We start from the raw sequence: 20,498 nt of genomic DNA, 5'->3' as shown, positions 1-20,498 counted from the left end.
GCAGTTGAGTTTGTTTAAAGCCGAGTTGTTGTGTCTGATGGATGGAAACCTTTAGGTTGTAGAAGAATAATGCCTTGAGGTATTTATAAATATATAAAAATAATGATTTTATGTCAAATGGTAAATGGTCTGTATTTGTATAGCACTTCAAACTACATTTAGTCATTCACACTGTTGCCCTGCCCCAGCACCTTCAAGCCCTCTGACCACCAGCAACAGGCAAGGCGGGTGAAGAGACTTTGTCCAGGGACACAACGAGAGACTGACTGAAAGGATTCTGAACCAACAACCCACTGGTTAAAACAATGTTCTCTAACCCTGTTGCCCTGCATGTTTTGGATTTTTCCCTGCTTCAAAAGCACACATAATTTCAACTGACAGCTGATTTAACTGCAACCATCTGCATCAGGTGTCTTAAATAAGGGAAACATCTAAAGCATGGAGGCCAGAGAGTGCCATAAGGACCAGGGTTGGGAAACACTCTTACCAAGTAGACATAGTTAATTTGACAGCAGACATAAAAGCTGGAAATGTGCATTTTTTTAACGCAAACCAGAAGAATAAGGTAAAATGGGCCTGTCTTCAAGATGGTAGCAAAGTGCTTATAACCTGATCCTTAGTATTCAAAATATGTGTGTAATATGCTACTATTGGCAGTCATAGCATACAAATGCCACCTTGGTAGCACATGACTAAAAGCAGCTTGAGGCAGATTTACAATAACACTTTACAAATGGGCTTAGTAAAGATGTTTCTATCCATCCCATGTACGGGGTTGAGGTCCTGATAGCTTAGCATATCATTGTGGCTCTCTCATATATTATCAAAAACTATAGAGCTGTCAGAACATTATTGTTGCTTCCTTAAGTCAGTTAATCTCTGATGGAGCAGCATATTGAGGCTAAACTACAGAAACTTTATTTTTGGATAAAATATCTGTCATGAAGACAAACAGATTGGACAATGCACATCACCGATAAGTAAGTTAGGTGAAGCATGACAACAATCTGATGTAGACTCAATGACAACTTCATAATGCACAAATATTCAACTGCTTGTTAACATAAATGGGAATTTAGACAATCATTGCAGCAGCAAGATATATTAAAGTATCTGATGAGGCGAATATTACTTGAAGATGTTCAAATTGTGCATCAGAAGGGGGAAGAAAGGAAATTTAAGTAACTTTGAATGAGGCATGGTGTGGGTGAGTATTCCAACAACCTTGTGACAATAAGCAGGTATAGACAATGGCCAGTATTCATCCAATGTCATGCAGATCTTCTGGCACTCATGCACAAGTGTTGCTAGAGCTTACAGAAGATGGTCCACAAAAGATCAAATGTATAACTTCAAAGAAATTGCACAAATTATAAAATTTGTGTAAATTAGATTGGTTTCAACGAGTCTAGATTTCAGCTGAAACATTCAGATGGTGTGCTCAGAATTTGGTGTAAGCTTGAAACCACTCCGCTTTGCATAAAGGATATTTCCTTAGGGGGTTTTTCGGCCCTTTCGTACTAATTGAACCTAAGAGAATATGAGGTTTGCTGTATTGTTATGTTGTGCAGCAGAATCATGCAGAACGCAACAAGGCTGAAATAATATAAAATTTGTTTCTTAAACTTGTACCTGTTTTATTCCAGTGGCTCCCTCAGTCACCAGATGCTAATTCAACATATAGAGGCATTGAATGTGGTCTGAGCGCAGATTCAATGCATGGATGTTTAACTGACAAATCTACAGCAAATGCATATGAACCAAAATCTCTGAAGAAACACAGAACCAAATAAGATATTCTGAGTTTAGACTATCACTGATGAAAATGTGTTATTTAAATTTTAGTTGTCAAGTGTTTGAACTAGGACTCAATATCTTCCAATGCTTGTTATTAATTAACTTTCAAAAAGAAAATCTTCTGCATTTCATTTCTCAGCCACATACGTCTGCATCTTTGCATAAGGATTGGAATCCCACACTGTCACGTTAGAACATCGTAACACGGTGGTGTGATAGCAGTATATTGTCTTGGTAAGAAGGTCTGTGGGTTCAATCTCAGGTGTGTGGACAAGACTTATGAGCAAACTATGTGCTAATACTTGAACATCCCACATGCCCATCAGAAAATGCCATTCTCTTTCCCACAAAGGGTGAGTGACCTTCATACTAATGATGCTCGCTCACTGAGTGAGCTCTCCAGAGAAGAGGTTCCTTTCTTTGGAGAAAAAAAAAAATCCCTCAATTTACTGAGTCACAATCAGGCTGGTAATGTTTTCTTCCTGTAGGTGCTTACATTCCTTGTCGATGTCTACGTTGTATGAAATTCAACAAGTTTAACTCATTCGTTTATTTCATTTTAGTCTGAAAAAGTGAGGAAAATGTACTTTTTTTTCACATGCTCTATACATGGTATGCAGAAGACAATGCTGCAATGCAGAACTACAGACATAGTTTGTGCACAAACTTAGATGCAATCCATTGTCTGTGCTTGTTTTTTCCTACCCGTGGTCACAGGGGGCTGGTGCGTATATCCAGGGGTCAAAGGGTGAGAGGTGGGGTACACCCTGGATAGGTCACCAGTCCACCACAGGACCAACACAGAGACAAATGACACAGACAACAATTCAAGGAAACTCAATACCTACAGGCAAGGTAGAGTTTCCTATTTACCCAACTGAATGTTGGTTTCTAGGTGGGAACTCGGGGGGCCTGCATGAACAAGGAGAGCTGACAGACACGATGATGACAAATCATGTCACCGACCGACATGATTTGAACCCAAAACCTTCTTGCTGTGAGGCAGATGCTTCAGGTCAGCCTTCTTCATAATTAATTCCCTCTGTATTTGCTTTTACGCTCCCAATACTTTAAAATATGGTCTGTTGTGACACCTAGAGACGCAGTTATGTACTGCAGCCTTTCCAATAGCTGTACACAGTTTGTCTTTTTCTTTGGTGTATTTACCTGCATGTTACCAGCTACAATAAACCAGAACCTTAGTTGATTTTCTCACACCTTGTAGGTACAAAAATGTCTTTCAGAAAAGATTGTAACAATACATACATTATTTTTATTTGCATGTTACATGATGATTAACACATCAGTACCATTGAGATGCTGTGTGTTCTGAGTTCCCCCCAAAGAAGAAAAAGGGATACTTGCCCCAACATTTCAAGTCACATTCAAATACAGAACACTGACTTCAAACAACTTTATTTTGTTAACATTTTCTCATACAGTTTACCTTTAATACGTATCTTTTTTTTTTTTTTTTTTAGAAATGGACTGGAATTACCTTATGCAATATTAAAGTAAAGCAAAACTAAAGAAAAAAAAAAAGAAAGAAACATTTCGGTATCATAGTCCACGGTTGAATGTTAATTTTCCCATGACTGAAGGGAAGTATGGGGGAAGTACAAACAGTTTACATTTTCAAAAGGTAGGAGTTGTATGAATAAGATCTTTAAGGAACTGGTGACTTTACAACATTCTAATGTAGAAACATAATTTTGTATATACAGACAAGAGGAAGAAAAGGATGGTAGGACCTGAAACTAAAGAAAAAGAGGGTTACCGCAGCAACCATCAACGAACTGGTGTACTCCTCATATATCTCATGCCTCACATTTACAACTTCAGTCATTGTTAATCGTCATGAACGCACACGCCATTTACAAGAGCCAGCTTACTACAGTGAAGCAGAGGGCCGAGACAATGCTCAGTAGTAAACTAGGTAGCAGTGCCTGTAGCTTTCAGCAGATGTTGGGTTAGTGTTGTGTCCTTAGACTGGCTGTTAGGATGTGTTAAACGTGGAAAGACAGATCTCCTCCTCTGCTTTACAGATGAGACAGAACTTCATGGCTTTTACATGTATGGTCTGAATACATTCAGTGCCTTGCAAAAGTAATCACACCCTTTAAAATGTTTAACATTGTGTTGCATTACAAACACGAACTTTAAGAGTGGATATTTGTAGAGTTGAAAGAAAATGATACGTAGCTTATTGAAACATTTTCTAATCAAAAACTGCAGCCTACTGCGTGTGATTTATTGTTGGTATAAATACAGCTGTTCAACAAAACAGCATCTCAATCTTCAGACACATCTTTAGCTCTGTTCAATCCACCATCCAAAATGGAAAGAGTAAGTTCACAACTGCAAACCTATTATTACATGACTGTCCGTTTACGCTGACAAGTCGGATAGAGAAAGCATTAATCAGGGAAGTAGTCAAGAGACCCAAGGTTAATAGAGGAGCTACAAAGATGAACAGCAAAGGAGGGAGAATATTTTAACAGGACAGCTATTAGTTATGGACGCTAAAAACACAAAATGGCCTTGATAGAAAAGTGGCAGGAAGTAAAGTGTTGTTACATGAAAGTCAGAACTACAATTTGCAGGTTGCCTCAAGTCTCATGTGGGCACACCAAACATGGATGAAGCATGCTCTGCTCACATGACACCAAAAATGTTACTTTTTCACTATGAAAACGAATGGTGCAAACTCTTCTCCCACAGAGCGAAACACAGCAGAGGTAGCATCATGCTGTGGAGATGTTTTTCTTTAACTAGGACGGTGATGGTGGATAAAGTTAATGGGTCCTCAAACCAAGCTTACTGTGCTTTGGTGATTTTGCAAGAATGGGGAAAACGGTTTTAGTTGAAATAATTACTACAAACTAGCAGAGATGTATCCCTAAAGGCTTACAGCTGTAGTTGCAGCTACAGAGATGTTTTTTGTGTAACGTTTTTGAGCACTTTTCAAAACAAAGGTAGACAGAAAATGTTTTTTGTTTATCAAAAAAACAGGTTAAAGAGTGAAATTTTAGCCCCAACATATTAATCTGGACGACAAAAATGCATCTTTTGTGACAATGCTGACGTATTAGCTCAACTTCACATGCTGTATGGATTATGCATAACAACAATGGCAGATTACAAGTTGGTGGCAGTGCAGAACTTCATTAAAAGTTTGCAGCAACTGCAAAAAGTTCTACAAATGTCTCCACTTGTGTGTTTTGTTGTTTGCGATTTTTTTCCATGTTGTGTTTACCACTAATCTTCTATGGAGGCCTTATATTTATATTCCATACTCAACATTTAGCACCACTTACACTGGTGGTGGAGTAAAAACAATGTGTAGGACTGCTCTGTATTTACGAATAGATAAAAACATTTATGTAAACGGTCCCGTCTGGACAAATCTGTGTTTTTATAAATGACGTTCCAGTTTAGAATAAGTAGACATTCCTATGTATGGGGGACTGCAGAGGTGGGTAGGCTGAATACAAATGATATGCTACATGTATCAAAAAGTTTTGAAAACCATGTGTCATTTTCATTTTATACCGAAATTATTCACCACTTAAAATTCTAATAAAACACATCAGAGTTTATGGCTACAATGTGACAAAAAGTGTGTAAAAGTTCAAAGGGTATGAATACATTTGCAAGGCACTGTAAGTCGGTGCTATTTAGCTGGTTTTAACCTGCATGAATGTGCTTGGGCACCCACACCGCTGAGCTTAGCCTCATGCACTTGAACAACCTGAATGGTACAAAGATAGTCTATAAATCAACTTAAAATCCATTAATCAGAGTTCCCTTAAAGGTTTTGCTTTTAAGCAGAGGCCATGCATACAAATGCTAAAATGAAGGTTTGAGGCAGTTAGAAGTTGTTTTCTTAAACAAGATTGGTTGTCTGTCTTAGTCTCCTCAACTTAACTGATGAAAAAAGCCAGGAAGCAAAAAGAAAAAAAAAGTCTACATCTGGTCATCTGCTTCAGGTCAGCCATTCTCTGTTCTGCCCTTATTTTAAATAAAAAGACAGAAGAAACGGAGGAGGAGGAATCAACATTTCTCTCAGGTAAACTGACCTGCTAAGATCTATTCCACAAAAACTAAATTATATTGCTGTGCCTAATGTATGCTGCAAAGAAATAAAACACACCAGGTATATACTGTATGCATAAAAAACAAAAACAAATGAAAAAAATTGTGCAAGAAGGTGAAAGCATAAAATAAGCAGAGTCCTTAACACCTCCAAGAGTCAGAAATGTGATATTGGATTTGGTGTGACCAAAACAGCACTTCAAGTAAAAAGCATACGAGATTTTAAGTTCAACATCACTACCACAGACAGCTGCAACCTCAGAGGCAATCACCATGGAAACACTGAAACGAGTCTTTAAATACACGGTGAAAATGACGATAATTAAATGTTTGTTTCCAGATGACCGACAATTGGTAGTGTTGAGCTAAGCAAAGGATTGCAGCTTTACAGTAGGTCAAAGAAAATGGTAACAAAAAAAAAAAAAGGCAGCTAATAGTGCAGCAGGTTCACTGAGCCACACAGCTGCGCCCCTGAACTGCACCTCTGTGAGTGAGTAGAGAACAACCCACAGACATGTAGTTCCTGCAGAAATAAATTCTGCGACAGCTTTTGGCAAAGGCCTTGGTGATTGGCTGCAGTTAAATTTAATCACTTTTTGCTGGCGATTGAGAGGAGTCATGTCCAGTGTCTTGTTAATATTCAGTTCTCGTGCTGAAGTTCAGGCATTTGAATGAGCATTGCAAGCTAACCATAATACTGCATTCTTAAAAACAAAAATGTCAACTCAAGAATAAGTACGACGACGACAACGGCACAGAACTATCTGCTTTTAATGCATAACTTTGCCTTATTGTATTCCCATCCAACAGGCTTCTATCAAAACTGTACGCCTGTCAGTTTAAAAGACCTACAAGCCTCAATAAGATGCTATCCTATAAAGAAACATCAGATTTCTCTTTTTATACAGTGCACCAGCGCTAAAGTTGTTGCCTTCAAATAAATTCATCCTTTATTCCAGGATCATTTTGTCCCACTAAAATATTTAGCATTTGAATACATTCAGTGGAGAAAAATACTGTTTTAAGAAACAATCACTGATAATAAAAATCATCAACACTCTTAGAAATTCCTGAAAAATAAATGTAACTGAAGTTTTTTTTTTTTAAAGGCTTACTTTCGCATTCATAATTGGAAATTATAGAAATTTCTTAATCATAATCAATTGTGCAATCATTCCTGGTTATTGGTGTACAAAGCTTAAAAAAAAAAAGTGGCTCAAAACCATTAAATGGTTCTACGTTTAACCCAAAGAGTCTGGAGTTTCACGAGACAGAGAGTAAAGTAGCACAGTGCTGCTCCTCCTTGCCCTTTTGCTGCACACTGCCAGTCAGCTGACTAAAGAAAGGGCACAATTACAAGATGGAAATACTTAATACGTTGAATTTAGTCGTGTTTTTTCCACAGCAGCAGATGTAGTTGTTGCTGAGCTGTTTTAAACATAAGCAAATTAATCACCTTAACATGTTTTTTGGTTTTTAGTATCGTGCTATATAAAAAAAATAAAATTCTTCAAAAGTAACTGCTGGAGAACTGTACACAGAATCTCTACAGTTGTAGTTATTTATGTCATGTCAACTGGTTTCCGGAAAAAAAGTGTCTGTCCTACCAGCATAAACCTCGAAAACGTCTTCCATAGCCAGCCCAGTTCATCCTTGTAATCTTTTTTTAAGAGGTTAAGTTTTACTCATCGTACTGGGAAAATGGGGTTCTACAAAGTTGTACCAACATGGGGGCCACCAGTCTTGTAGTGAAAAGAAACAATTTTCTTAACATGGTACTTTTGTCCACTCTGAATAAACATACTCGGTGTTATTATTTGTGAGATCAGGTTGCTACAATAAATTTATTTTAAGGCAGTTTATTCATCTTTACCGGAGGTGCCAATAAACGTGGTTGGTATTGTACATAAGGTATTTTGGCTGAAGTGTGCTGCAAAAATGAATGAGACAAAGATGGAAAAAAATAGCATGAGCATCATATATTGTCATGAATATTTCTGTACCATGTCATAGTAAAACAAACACTCTTTGAGAAAGAGGAAAGAACTTAAAAGTCATTCATTGGTGTCATACGTGTATATATATTTTTTATCCAAATCCCCACTGTCTAGCAGAACGATCCTAAAATATCTCAGCTAAAAGTACGCGCTGCAACAACGTTCTCTGAAATCCTGGTGTTACAGTGGCAGAACTTGTCTTAGAGAGATACAAAATTGAACTATGTACAGTACGCATAATTATAACCTACATGGGTATCTTTTTTTTTTTTTTGTCAGTTCTTCCTTTTTTTTTTAATAAAGGCGGGTAGTAGCAAAGCCACTGGATGAGGACGTAAAGGATGGTTTTGTTCGGAAGGATTCGCTCACTGCATCCTCCTCTCTAAGATTGACTGCCATAGCCCAAATGTTACTGAGTGAAGAGCTGTCCTGCTAAGGCTCTGCATCTGTGTTCCAGCTGAGTCGCCTCATGTCATAGTTGGACACATTCAACACCAAAATCTCATTTCGTCAAAAAAATAAAAGCAAAATAAAAATCAGATACATTAGTTTTTTCCCTTTGAGTTTCACACTTTAGCTTCAAATATTGGTGTATATTTGGCAGATATTTTGCATGTTGCTATTAAATGTATGGGTTAAACACACAATAACATAATAGATCTTAGATGTACTCAAAAGAGCTGATTGTTGGTATCCCAGTTTTTGGGATGCTTCTGCTTTTATCCCCCTGAAAAATAAAGGGTGTCGGAGGGGAAAAGATCCAAATCCAGACCCAAAAACAAGATGTTACAGACACAAAATAGTGCATACAAATTAAAAACAACATCACAAATCTTTGTAAGAGCACTGTTTGCTTGTTTTGTCCTTCATTCCGCTGTTTTTATTTGTTGGTAAAACATCTTACTCGATCATAATTCATCGCTTCTCATAATATCTGTAAGCCGTGCTCAAGAGCACATAAGGTTTTTGTACTGTGATGCAAACAGTCTGCGGGAGGGAGGCGGCAGCGTTGGTAATAAGGTAGCGAAAAGGATGTCATTGAGTTGAAGAGCGGGAGGACGGGAAAGCAGGGGGGCGGGTGGAGGGCTGGGCGGTCAGGGGTGGGGTCAGCAAGAGAGCTGGATGACGGACGGTATTAACACTTGAAGAAAAGGCAGGCGAAGGAGGCCAACAGGAGCCACAGTGATAGAGATGCACAGGCAGAGCCGTTGATGTCTCGACCCGTCCCAGGTCCTGCAAGAGAGGCAAAGAAGGGAGTCAGCAAGGGTTTAATGGAGCAAAAGGGATGCGACACTACACAAATCTGAGGCGGCTTTAGTTAGATCAGTGGTTCTTAACCTTTTTTGAGGTACCGAACCCACCAGTTTCATATGCGCATTCACTGAACCCTTCTGTAGTGATAAATAAAATATGACTTCCCACCCCTCCCTTAATAATAAATAATAAAGACTTTGCAGTATTCTGATTTAGGAATGTAATTATATTAGTTGTGTTACCACCCTCATGCCACTAGAGGCAGTACCAACCTCGAAAAGATGCGACTAAGGAGCAGATTTAGAAGTACACCAAAAGCTACAGAATTTGGTAAAAACTGTGAGCTTTGCTGAAGTAAATAAAGACAAAAGTTCAAATCCATGCTGATAGTGGAACTCCTTCAATCAGTGCTCCTCCACAGCACTGATTGGCTAAAGCAATTTAACGTGATCCTCTGCATTAAGTGATGGCAAAGCGGGGCGTCATCACAACTTTACACAAGTGTGTCTTTACCTCCGTGGCAGAGGCTCCGCCGAACCCCTGAGACTGACTCACCGAACCCCTGGGGTTCGATCGAACCCAGGTTAAGAACCACTGAGTTAGATAGAAGCAATCTCCCACTGTTGTTGTCACCAGGGTGTAGGAAAGAACACCGTGGTTACATTGTAGTGAAAATAAGATGTCCTTAGGACATAAAAACAAAGCATCATCATCTAGAAGAAACACACAAATAGAAAGTGAACAATCAGCCTGTTTCATGCGAGCCAACATTTGACACCATCTATTTCACTTTAGTTATATTTCTGATGATTTGATGGAGAGAAAGATTTAACTACAAAAGGAATGACAGACATTAAGAGGAGTTTGCTGACATCTAGTGACTTCAGAGTGTCATTGATGGATCCGTTGAACAAATTGCGTTTTTTGACCTGGGCTTCAAAAATTTTATGTTCAATGGTCTGAATCACATTTCTAAAAAAAAAACTATTGATGGGAGAAGCCCTGTTATCACATTTTTTTATTTTACTAATAAAAGAAATGAGACTTCATCCATGCAGTATTTGTCACTCAAAGGTCCTCCACCCTAAGTGAGTACTCTAATTTAATAACAAATTTAAAGTTAAGCTTGATTAACTTAAACAGCTCAAGCACCAAAGAAAAAAAGGATAAACAAAACAAATAAACTGAGTTTAGAGAGCTACAGGCTACTTAGATGTCAGACAAAAACACAAGTAAAGACATTTTTAGATTCCAAATTTAATTGGCAGTAAGACTTTATAGCACAAAGGAGATGTACACTAGTTCGACAAATCTTACGCTCTACAACTAAAAGAAAAAAGACCTGATAAAAATGTACACAGATGTAAAGATCATACAATCATCAATGTGCAAATGCTAATTATGTAAACTATTGATCAGCTGTTGTAAGGACTATGCCAAGAAAGAAAAATGGTGCACTAACAGATATAGTTTGAATTGGTCATGTCGATAATAAAGACATACCAGTTCTGCAGTTAAGTTCTGCACAACAAACTGCATTTATTCCAGTTTTGTTTCTCTTGATTTGAACAGACCTTTTTCTAGTTTCCTCTAGCATTTTACGTTTCAGCATGTCGAGCTTTCAATGACTTTACAAAAACAAAATCACATGAAACAAACTACATTACTTAACTCAGACCCTGAAGCAAGCTTAAGCTGCGGTCAAACATCATTAGGCAGCACTGCTGCAGATGCTCTGCTCTGGAGGCTGGCGGACCTGATTTAACTCTGCCTCTGCATCTCATGTTTTATCGTTTTACAGCTTCGGAAAGAGCAACATTCTTTCATAAAGGGTTTAGGTAATGCTTTTTTATGCTGGTATTTGTGATTGAATGTCAGTGTGCCATCTGCAGTGTTTTTCAGAAGTGAACCTTTCCCCTTGTTATTATCTTACAACAAATGCTACATTTTCAAAATTACAAAAAACACGATCTGAGATGGGTGGCATAGATCGGCATTAAGCTCGCTTTGGCCTGAGACCAAGGCCAACGCCCTTAGGAGTTACTTAACTAGTAAAATCTAATGCTTTTCTGTCCATCAAAGACGGAAAGACTATGCCAAAACTTAAAAACATACAATGCCACATATGTTCCTCTAAACAGGCTGGCCAATAAGAGCATTGTGCAGAAGAGCAACTGAGAGATAAATTGGTAACTTTCTGAAGAGATTCACAGCTCAAGTGGGAACATTATTTTGTTCCCACTTGACACCAACACTCCTGTCAACGCCTCCTGCACTCCACAAATCTGCCATTTATGGAACAGTGCCAAGAATTAAGCCATTGTTGACACAAACCTCATTAGCGGTTTGCCATAAGTCATGTAGGGATCACGGCGAGCATATGGAAAAATGTGCTCCAGTCACATCAGAACAATATGGAGCTTTTGGCCTGCCACTTGATTTCATTTAAGTTGCCATATCCTTTGTGAGTTTCCTAGTTTATTATTTTGTTCCTTGTACATTTGAATTTATTTTTCTCCTTTTCCCGTTTGGTTTGAAGATATCTTCTGAGTCTTAGTTCAGCTCCCATTTTGTTAATTATTCTCTCGCCCAGTTTCCCTGCTCTCTCTCTCTGCCACAGCTGCTCCATATCACCTGATAAGTTCATCTCGTTCCTTTGTCATTTTCCACCTTTGCCCCTTTATTTAAGCTCCTGGCTTTTTCTTGTTCCTGTGCTGTACTTTTTTGTTCCCCTGCACATCACTCCATGCTCCACCTCCTGTTAACCTTGTTTCAAGACCTTACAAGATTTCTTTTTCTATTAAACCTTCCACAGACCTTTTTCAGTTGGCTCTCTGCGTAGTAGCCCTGCTTCAATCATACAAAAGATGACAGTATTGTAATATTGTGCGTAAAAGGCAACAATTTATGATACAATCCTGCCAGTATTGTTAGCTGGTGAAGGCAACGTTTAATCATTAATCATTTATTTTTCTTCCAGGCTGTTGTGATCTCCAAAAACTGATTGGAAAGGATTTTTTTTTTTTTTTTGCTAACAAAATCATGGGAAATGGGAAATCAAATATTTCTAGAAGGAGCTCATGTAATCAGCCTTTTATATGCCGTTAACAATGAGAGAGGGTAAAACTAAACTATGTGTCACAGCAGCACATACAGTTTCAGACCAGTTTTGCTTGAGTTTTCTTTTACTTGGTTAAATGCACAGGGACAGGTACTGGTCAAACTAAACAAATGAGCAGACATACCTCAAACCAGCATGACATGATGATTTGGCTCTTTTTTGTAGCAAGAGTACCTGTTCATCTTTAACTTACAAACCTGACTTTTCCAACAGACACGGTTGCACTATTTTAGTTGCAACTGAATACAGGGATAAAGGGGAAAAAATCCCTTTGAAAAAGTCTGGACCTCAGTTCCTAACCTCTCCATTGATCCTATCAGCAGTTCCTTCCTGTTGCTACACCTGATAAGGACCAGATTGTTTTTGAGAACTTATAATGATGTCCTTACCTCTGGTGATGAAGACTCATGGAAACTTGAGTTTGTGAACTGTTGAAATTGAAGACTTTAAATCTTTCTTAACTTTCAAATGTCACCTTTGCTCTTTTGCTGCGTGTCTATATTTCCACACAAGGCTGTATTCAATGCAGAGATATATCTGTGCTGTATGTCAAATGAGAAAAAAAAAACTAATATGCAGAGAGGCTTTATGTCTCTTCCTGGCTTCCAGATGTCCACCGGTAAAGCTTGCAGTGAGAAAACTCTGTGCTGATATTTAACGATTCAGAGGGAATTAAGATGAATTGAATTAGTACTTTAAAGTCAATATGTTTCACAGATTTTAAAGTTATAGAGTCAGTGTACCTCTAAAGAACCAATCTCATTTGAATAAAAAAACCTGCTTTATACGATATAAGGCCACGGACTCGTTACTCACTATAGAGGAAAACGCTGGCACTCTGAGCACCCAGACGGTTTGAGGCCACACAGGTGTAGTTCCCGTAATCTTCTTCAGTGACATTGGCAATCATGAGGATAGTGTTACCGCCAAGCATCTGGATATTGATGCCTTGAGTATTAGACAGCCTGAAAAAGAGAGACAAACAGAAAGAGGAAGAACAATTTCAGGGGGAGAGTTATCTGCCAAATCAAAAGCATGAGAGTTGGGTAAAAATGTAGATAAACATGACACATGAATTTGATACGAGCAAACAGCAGCAAAGTTCAATGTTGTGCATTGAAGCTTAATGGAGCTCAGTGTTTCTCAACCTTTTCCGGGCCAGCGACCCCCTAGCCTTTATCCAGGTCCCTCACCACCCCCACCAAATAATTTGTAGGCTACTTTGCACTGACTATTTTATTATTAATATTACTATCACTATTGTAGATGTTTTGATTTGTATGCCTGTTTCTGTATTTATCATCAAAAATAATTTCCCAGAGAACCAAAAAACCATGTGAATAGAAATTATTTTCACAGGCGTCTACAAAAAACGCAATGAACATTCAAGTTAAAATTGGTAGGCCTAACAGCAGCCAATCAGAGTGAAAAAAATATTCTTATTCTTTGCCATTTACTAGTTGTTAAATATTGCACAAAATGACCAGATAAAAGATGAACAACATGCCAGTTTAAACTTTGATCTATTTGCAAACCGACAAAGCTCTGCAACATTTAAACATTGATAGAACTGTAACTACATTAATCATAGCTCTTCTTCTCTTCAGTGTTTGTCAGTTTCTGGTAGTGCAGCTCTGTGCTGCCTTCAGGAGAATGGGACATCAGAGTATCATGTATAACATTTCACCCACATGGCATTTATTGTTCAAACCAGAGCTTTCAGTGGAAAAACAAAAGTTTCAGGTCCTTTTAATGCCATACAAATATGAGACAGAAACATGAATTATATCTTTATATAGACATGCCTATTGATTTATAGACTAATAGTTTTACTGGACAGAAATTACAGAGAACAAATCTGGTTCTTAATCAAATCCTAATGAGTCAAATTGAAAGTGTCATGGAGTCATCAGCCTCATGACATTAACACTGATATGAAAAATAATATAAACTGTTATGGTCTGTAATATATATTTATCCTCAGTACTAGATGTGGTCTCAACAAACCCATGGCATTTCAACAATATTATTTTACCTTTTATCTGGAAATAGTATGTGTTTATTCTTGCCATACAGGCCTCTGTATTAATTATTGCTTGAAAGGTCTTGCCATACCAGTTTATTCCTCTGAATTTACTTTAGTTTCTTAGTTTATTCTTGCATTTTGTTCTTCATTCATTTCCATTTAGTTTCCTTTGATTAGTATTATCCTCTCTTGGTTTATTGCTATGTCCACTTTAGTTTCTTTCCTGTTGCTAGAATTATTTTATCATTTATTGACCACCAGTAATCTTCACTCATCACCTGCTGCGCCGCCTAATCGTCATGTGTTTCACATCATGTGTTGATTTTTCACTGTTCAGCGTGGGATTCTCTGTTTTTATGCCATAATTCACATCTAGTTCGTCGCTCTGTTTTATGTCCCGCTTCTTCTGTTTCAGAGTTTTGCGCAATGTGAGCAAAACATTGCGCAAAACTTTTTTTTTTTTTTTTAACCCCCTAAGGTGCAGGGCGGTCGGGAAACATATCGATGGGGAAAAGGCAGACTGACATAAACCTTTTAAAACAACGGAAACAATTTCGGTATTCTGATTATTGAAATTTAAAAGTGCTGTGGTACCTTTGTTCCATCAAATCCGTTTCATGTCGGACCACTTGCAGCACCGGTGTTAACGCTATAAAATGAACGCTCTCTATTGTGGTATCACCCATGGAGGGATTTCTTTATTTAAATGGGTTAATTTTTCAGAGGGCTACAAAGTGAGGGTATTGTGATTTTAGTAATTACATGTTTATAAGAGCGATTTTCTGTTGTCCTTCCATGGAAGCGGGCAGCATCCAGACGGACAATAAAACACTTTTATAAGTTGCTGCTTAACTAATATAAGTTGCTGCTTAACATGATCACAGAACTGCCAAAACATATGTACAAAAATACCAGACAAAGTGAATCACAGCAACATCATCAGCCGGTGTAATGCTGAACTGATGCGGTGAAGCTAAAATAGCAGGAGAACGGAGCTGCGCCAAGAAGCTAACAGAAGCTAACAAACACTGAACAGAAGAAGAGCTGCCATCGATACAGTTGCAGCCAAGCATGATTTAATGTTACACAATACAGTTTTACCAAGTTGCTCAAAGTCTAAACTGGTATTGTTGTGCATTTAAGGTGTAAAGTTTACCTTCGACCAAACGCCCCCCAAAGGCATCCCAGCGCCCCCTGTTGTAAAAAATTCTGCCAGCGCCCCCTGCCGTCCTCTGAACGCCCCCCTTGGGGGCGGTACCGCCCACTTTGAGAACCGCTAGTGTAGCTCCTGCTGGTACGGGAAGGCCCAGGCAGGGTTAGTCATTTTGAACTTTTTTCATTAAGAGATTGATACAATGCAGCAAACTTGACTTTAGTGAGGGACTGCAGCACTCTTCTCAGATTTATTTTTCTTTCCACCGTATAAAAATGACAAAACTGCTGTTTTAAAGTTTGAGTTATGTGCAGTCAGATGTCCTTGAGAATGAAACATCCTTTCTATTCCAGTTATTTGCTGAAAAATTCCCACAACACACTTTGGCAGCCCTGGACAGTATTCATACTTCTTTAGCATTTTCACACCTTGTGCCATAACAATCATAAACTTCTATGTGTTTTCTAGGGATTTTAGTTTGTAGACAGGCCTTCCACATGTAGAGTTTTGCATGATGACTGAACAAGTTTCATTTTGGTTTTGTTTTGCCAGAAATAATTCACTTCCTTGAATTATGGATCACTGTAGTTCTTTCAGAGTTCAGAGCTAAAAAACAATCGCCACATTGAATGTTTTACCCTTTTAATTGATTTTGCAAATAAAATAAACTTTTGGCATTTTTCTTTTTTTTTTAACAAAAATGTAAAAAAGTGAAAACTGATTTCTACAAAATATTCACAATTGTTATTTAACAGTCGGGTAGTAACTAGATCAAAATGGAGTTTTGTTGGACATGAGATGAGACACCATGTTTGACAGACACACAAAACTTCACCACAAACGCACTATCTCCAGCGTGAAGCATGGTGGTGGCAGCTCATTCTGAGAATCCAGCTAAAGCTATACAGAAATGAAGGTGGATGTCCCGGAGTGGCCTAGTTAAAGACCAGACCACAATTCAATTGAGGATTTGCGCCTGGACTTCCTTTGCAAGGAAGAATGGAGGAAAACTGCAGCATTAAGATGCATAGCATGACTGAGATCTATCCACACAAACTCCATGCTATTATTTACTGACTTGAAGGGGATAAATATTTATGTAATCACTTTTTTAAATTTTATATTAAATATTTGTATTAAGTTGCCCTTATATTGTAGAACTCAGTATTCATTTTAACATTAAAGGAATTTTCTAGTGAATTATTTTGTCAGAAAATCTTGTGGATTATAACAGATTTTTAAAAGTAATAAAAGTGTAAAATATCAAAGGAAGTGAATGCAGTGGAGTGCAATGTCCCACACTTTGAATATTGTTTTGTAAACCAACCCTGGTTAAACTTCTTCAGAACTTTCCTTTTGACCTGTTGGCTGTGATCTTTGTTCTTTGTGATGCTTTATGTTCACCAACATTTTCTAACAAACCTCTGATGCCTTCATAGAACAACTGGATTTATACTGACATGTTCACTATTTAGGTGACTTCTGAAGGAGGTTATTGCATTTGGTCTTATTTACTTGTATTCCAATTCATATAAGCAAACCAAACTTCAGAATTTCATTTATATTTTTTTTACATATGGTTTTAATTTGACAAAATGTGAAAATTAAAACCTCTTTACAAATGACCGTCAGGCATAAGTCTACTTTGACTCCAGTTTGCAGCAAATTAAAAACTCAACATGCCTCTGGAAATATGCTTCAGAAAAAGTGTACAACCCACTGAAAACCATTCCCTTAATTATCATACTCAAATAAAAGTATTTTTATGAAAAGATGCACATGATACATTCTTGCTCGAAGCCTTTCACATCCTGAACGAGGTGAAGTTCATTTCAGGCGCCTCAACTTAATCCTGCTTAAGCCTGTGTAATTGGTAATCGGAATTTGAGCAGGAGAGCGAGACGTTTGTGCTGACGCATGCTCGGCTGATAGAAAGTATTAACATAAAAAGGGAAACTCACATCATAGCGCACAGCATAATTCGGCACACAGGGGAGCGGGGGAACTTGATAAAGTGCTGAAGCCCTTACCATGGGGACACCTTGGGAACGGAGGCGGCGGCGAGCGCATTTGTGTTTGAAAGTCAAAGAGAGAGCATGAAGAGAGGCCAAGTGCTCCAGCAGTGCCCCGCGCTTCATCTAAAAGCAAACCTCTCGGCTGCAAAGATAAGGCCAGAAGCAGCAGCAGCAGATATATTCTCCGGTGCTTTTTCATGAGAAGTGACTGCACTATTAAAAAGGCCTCTCTGCCCACCGAACCCACTGAGAAAACCAGATAATACGCAGAGCTGCAGGGAGCCGAGAGCAAACAGCTGCTTTCACAAAAGATTACAATTGATGATAGTGATGCAGCAGCGAGGGGGTAAACTGACCTAAAGAGGATGAAAGAACTTTCTTTTGTTGTCGGAGTGCAAGTCTTTTGTTCTCATTAGTGATGCGAAGGTTATTTATTTAAGAGCAGAAAGCCGAGCGCTTTGTCTTCAGTTCAGCTTGCAACGAGCTCAACGTTGCTTCCCTTGGTGCACTTTTTTTAATCTGCAATCTGCACTTTTACTCAGCAAGGATTTAAAATGTATCCTTATATATATATATATTCCTGCATGTTTGCCAGCTTCTTAATCTAGAACAAGACCGAAACTTTTCATCGAAAACATTGCCAGAAACGGGACAATTATTTTTTTCTTTATTTGTCAGAGCAGTGCTTTTAAGAAATTGGTATCTTTCTCCACAGGAAGAGGGCAGCAGAGCGCTACAGGATGTCTTTCAGCATTCTACGCCTGCCTCACATAGCTGCTGCGCAACATTAAACCTCAGACCAAAATGATTTGACCTCTCAATTTAGCGGACAGCGCGCTGCGCTCACGCCGGACTGCGGTCCTGGGCCGGCGCAGATGAAACACTGGAGCAAATCATCAGATGGACAGATTTGATTGTGCGATGTGTAGGAGCATTGAAAGTAGGTTATCACTGCCAGGGAATGTGACAGGCCTGTTATGATTCAAGGCTGATGATAAATGTAATCAAGTGGAGAGTCCTGCTGAGAGTCACAACCCAGGGATGATTGAAAATGGTCCATGGGTAGTGACAGTTGTCTATCAGCTGACAAAAAAACAAATGTTTCTGTCTGTCACATTAGCTGACAGCTCTATTTGAAAATTCTTCAAGTCAGAAGTTTGGTGTCTTACAAAAAAAAAAAAAAAAAAAAAAGCTTCAACCTTTTCACATTAAAATGTTTCTCACAAATGAGAATTTAAAACATATTGTGTGTATGGAGCCATTATCCTGAGTGCCCTAAATAAAACGCGAGTGCCTTTAGTCCATTTAATGTCAGCGTTAAAGTATAAATCTTTTAGAGAACATGGAAAGAGTGAGGCACACTTACAAACCAACCAAAACAGAGTAATCCAAGTGAGAATTAATCTGAGAAGCACTAAAGTGGCCAATGCTAACAATGGAGGAGCTGAAATGATCCACAGCTTGTGTGGTTTTTTCCACAATTAATAGTTACTGTTAGCACAACAACTATTAGTTGTGAGTGCCACACATTTGGCTTTTACAAAACCATTGTTCAAAAAAAAGATCAGATGAAGGTCCAATCTGCAGTTTTTGCCAGGCACATCAAACAAGGTGCTCTGGTCAGTGGAGACCATAAGTATGCTTATACACAAAATGATTTGTGTGGTGGAAAACTAACACTGTCTGTACATCGTCCTGAAGAACACAATTCCCGTCATGAAACATAACAGTGGCAGCATCATGTTGAAGGGAAACTTTTTTTCTAGCAAGAAAAGTAAAGCTATTCATAGCTGGTAAGAAAATGGAAGAATCTAAATGTAGAATAATCGTGTTAGAAGACACTTTATATCAGGTGGCACAAGATATGGTTAGGAGAAAATACAGATATTTGATTATTGGGTGACAAAAGTTAGCATTTTTTCTTTTTTGGTTGAGGCGTTTCATATTTGGCCAATTGTTTCTGCTGTTGACAGAATAAACCTAGTTTGTAGATGTGGATAGACTGTGAAGATGGGCACCAAAAGTGTTTTTCCTGTAATTGCAGCAAAAATGAAATGCATGCTGGACTTTTCAGATTTTTATCTGTGAAAATTTTGCAAACCTTGCATCCTTTTCCTTCCACTTGTGGTGATTGAGAGAAAATCCCTTATTTATTAATTTTTTTACTTTAAGATAATAAAATGTGAAAGATATTAAGTGGTGTAAGTACATAGGCACGTTTCTGTATTAATGGAGAGATTTTACCAAAAATTAATTGAAAATTCCCTCACATTGATGACCGTTTGCTCTGGACCATATCACATTATTAAATCATCATTATGACATCAAGTATCTATGAGTTATCACCCACAGCCTGCTGATTTAAGATGATGCTCAGCCCTCTGAGGTAAACCAATTATTTATGTGCTGTGGGCTCTCAGATTGTTGCGCTGTGGGAGATGCTGTGAAGTCATGATTCATTTCTGTTTTAGAGCACGAGCTGGGCTTTATCGCCTGAGGGGGTCCACGAATTCGTGTGAGACAGACTGAAGGTGGAGATGCACACAGACACAGTTGAGTTAAGCCTCTATGCTCAGTGCTCTGCACACCAGCATTCGCTCACATGCTTGTGCCAAGCAAATTGTTCCAAATCTAGAGAGTTTGCTTCGCCAGCTTTAAAAACTTCCAATTATGTCATAACATTGCAAAAAAAAAAAAGAGGCATCTTTTGGTTTTGCATATATTATATGTCGAGTCCACAATGAAAATTTCTTATTCTCCCCATACGTTTTGTTGTTGAATCAGAAACGAAAGCTGTGTTAAAGTACAAGAGCTGAAGAGAAACAATTAGCTGCAATTATATGAAGACCATGCTAATATAATCTGGCATGACAGCTGTATTTGTGCTCTAAATACCAGGCTGGGGTATGAAAGGTCCACTATTATGTTATTATGTTCAAGGTTAAATTTTTTTTGCCATTCTTTATCTCCAGAAAAGTATTTGTGGTGACATCTGGTGTGACTTTTAGAATATGGTCTTCAGGAATAAATATGATTTCTA

At 38.2% G+C, this 20,498-nt stretch overlaps 1 protein-coding gene across 3 annotated transcripts in view; it reads right to left on the bottom strand.

Annotated features, from left to right (window-relative positions):
- Positions 1-3,047: 3,047 nt before the first annotated feature.
- The window catches only part of lsamp (limbic system associated membrane protein), a 537,461-nt gene continuing 520,010 nt past the window's right edge, over positions 3,048-20,498 (bottom strand). For all 3 annotated transcript variants that reach the window (XM_081614361.1, XM_008426059.3, XM_008426058.3), the window contains 2 exons: positions 13,081-13,229; positions 3,048-9,122 (listed from right to left, as the gene is read on the bottom strand). In XM_081614361.1, the coding sequence (XP_081470487.1) occupies positions 9,025-9,122; positions 13,081-13,229 (247 nt within the window). In that variant the 3' untranslated portion in view covers positions 3,048-9,024. The remainder of the gene's footprint in view (positions 9,123-13,080; positions 13,230-20,498) is intronic.

This window comes from Poecilia reticulata, chromosome 13 (genome assembly GCF_904066995.2).
Source record: "Poecilia reticulata chromosome 13, P_reticulata-male-v2, whole genome shotgun sequence".
NCBI classification, from domain to species: Eukaryota; Metazoa; Chordata; class Actinopteri; order Cyprinodontiformes; family Poeciliidae; genus Poecilia; species Poecilia reticulata.
This window is presented reverse-complemented; position numbering and strand designations above follow the sequence as displayed.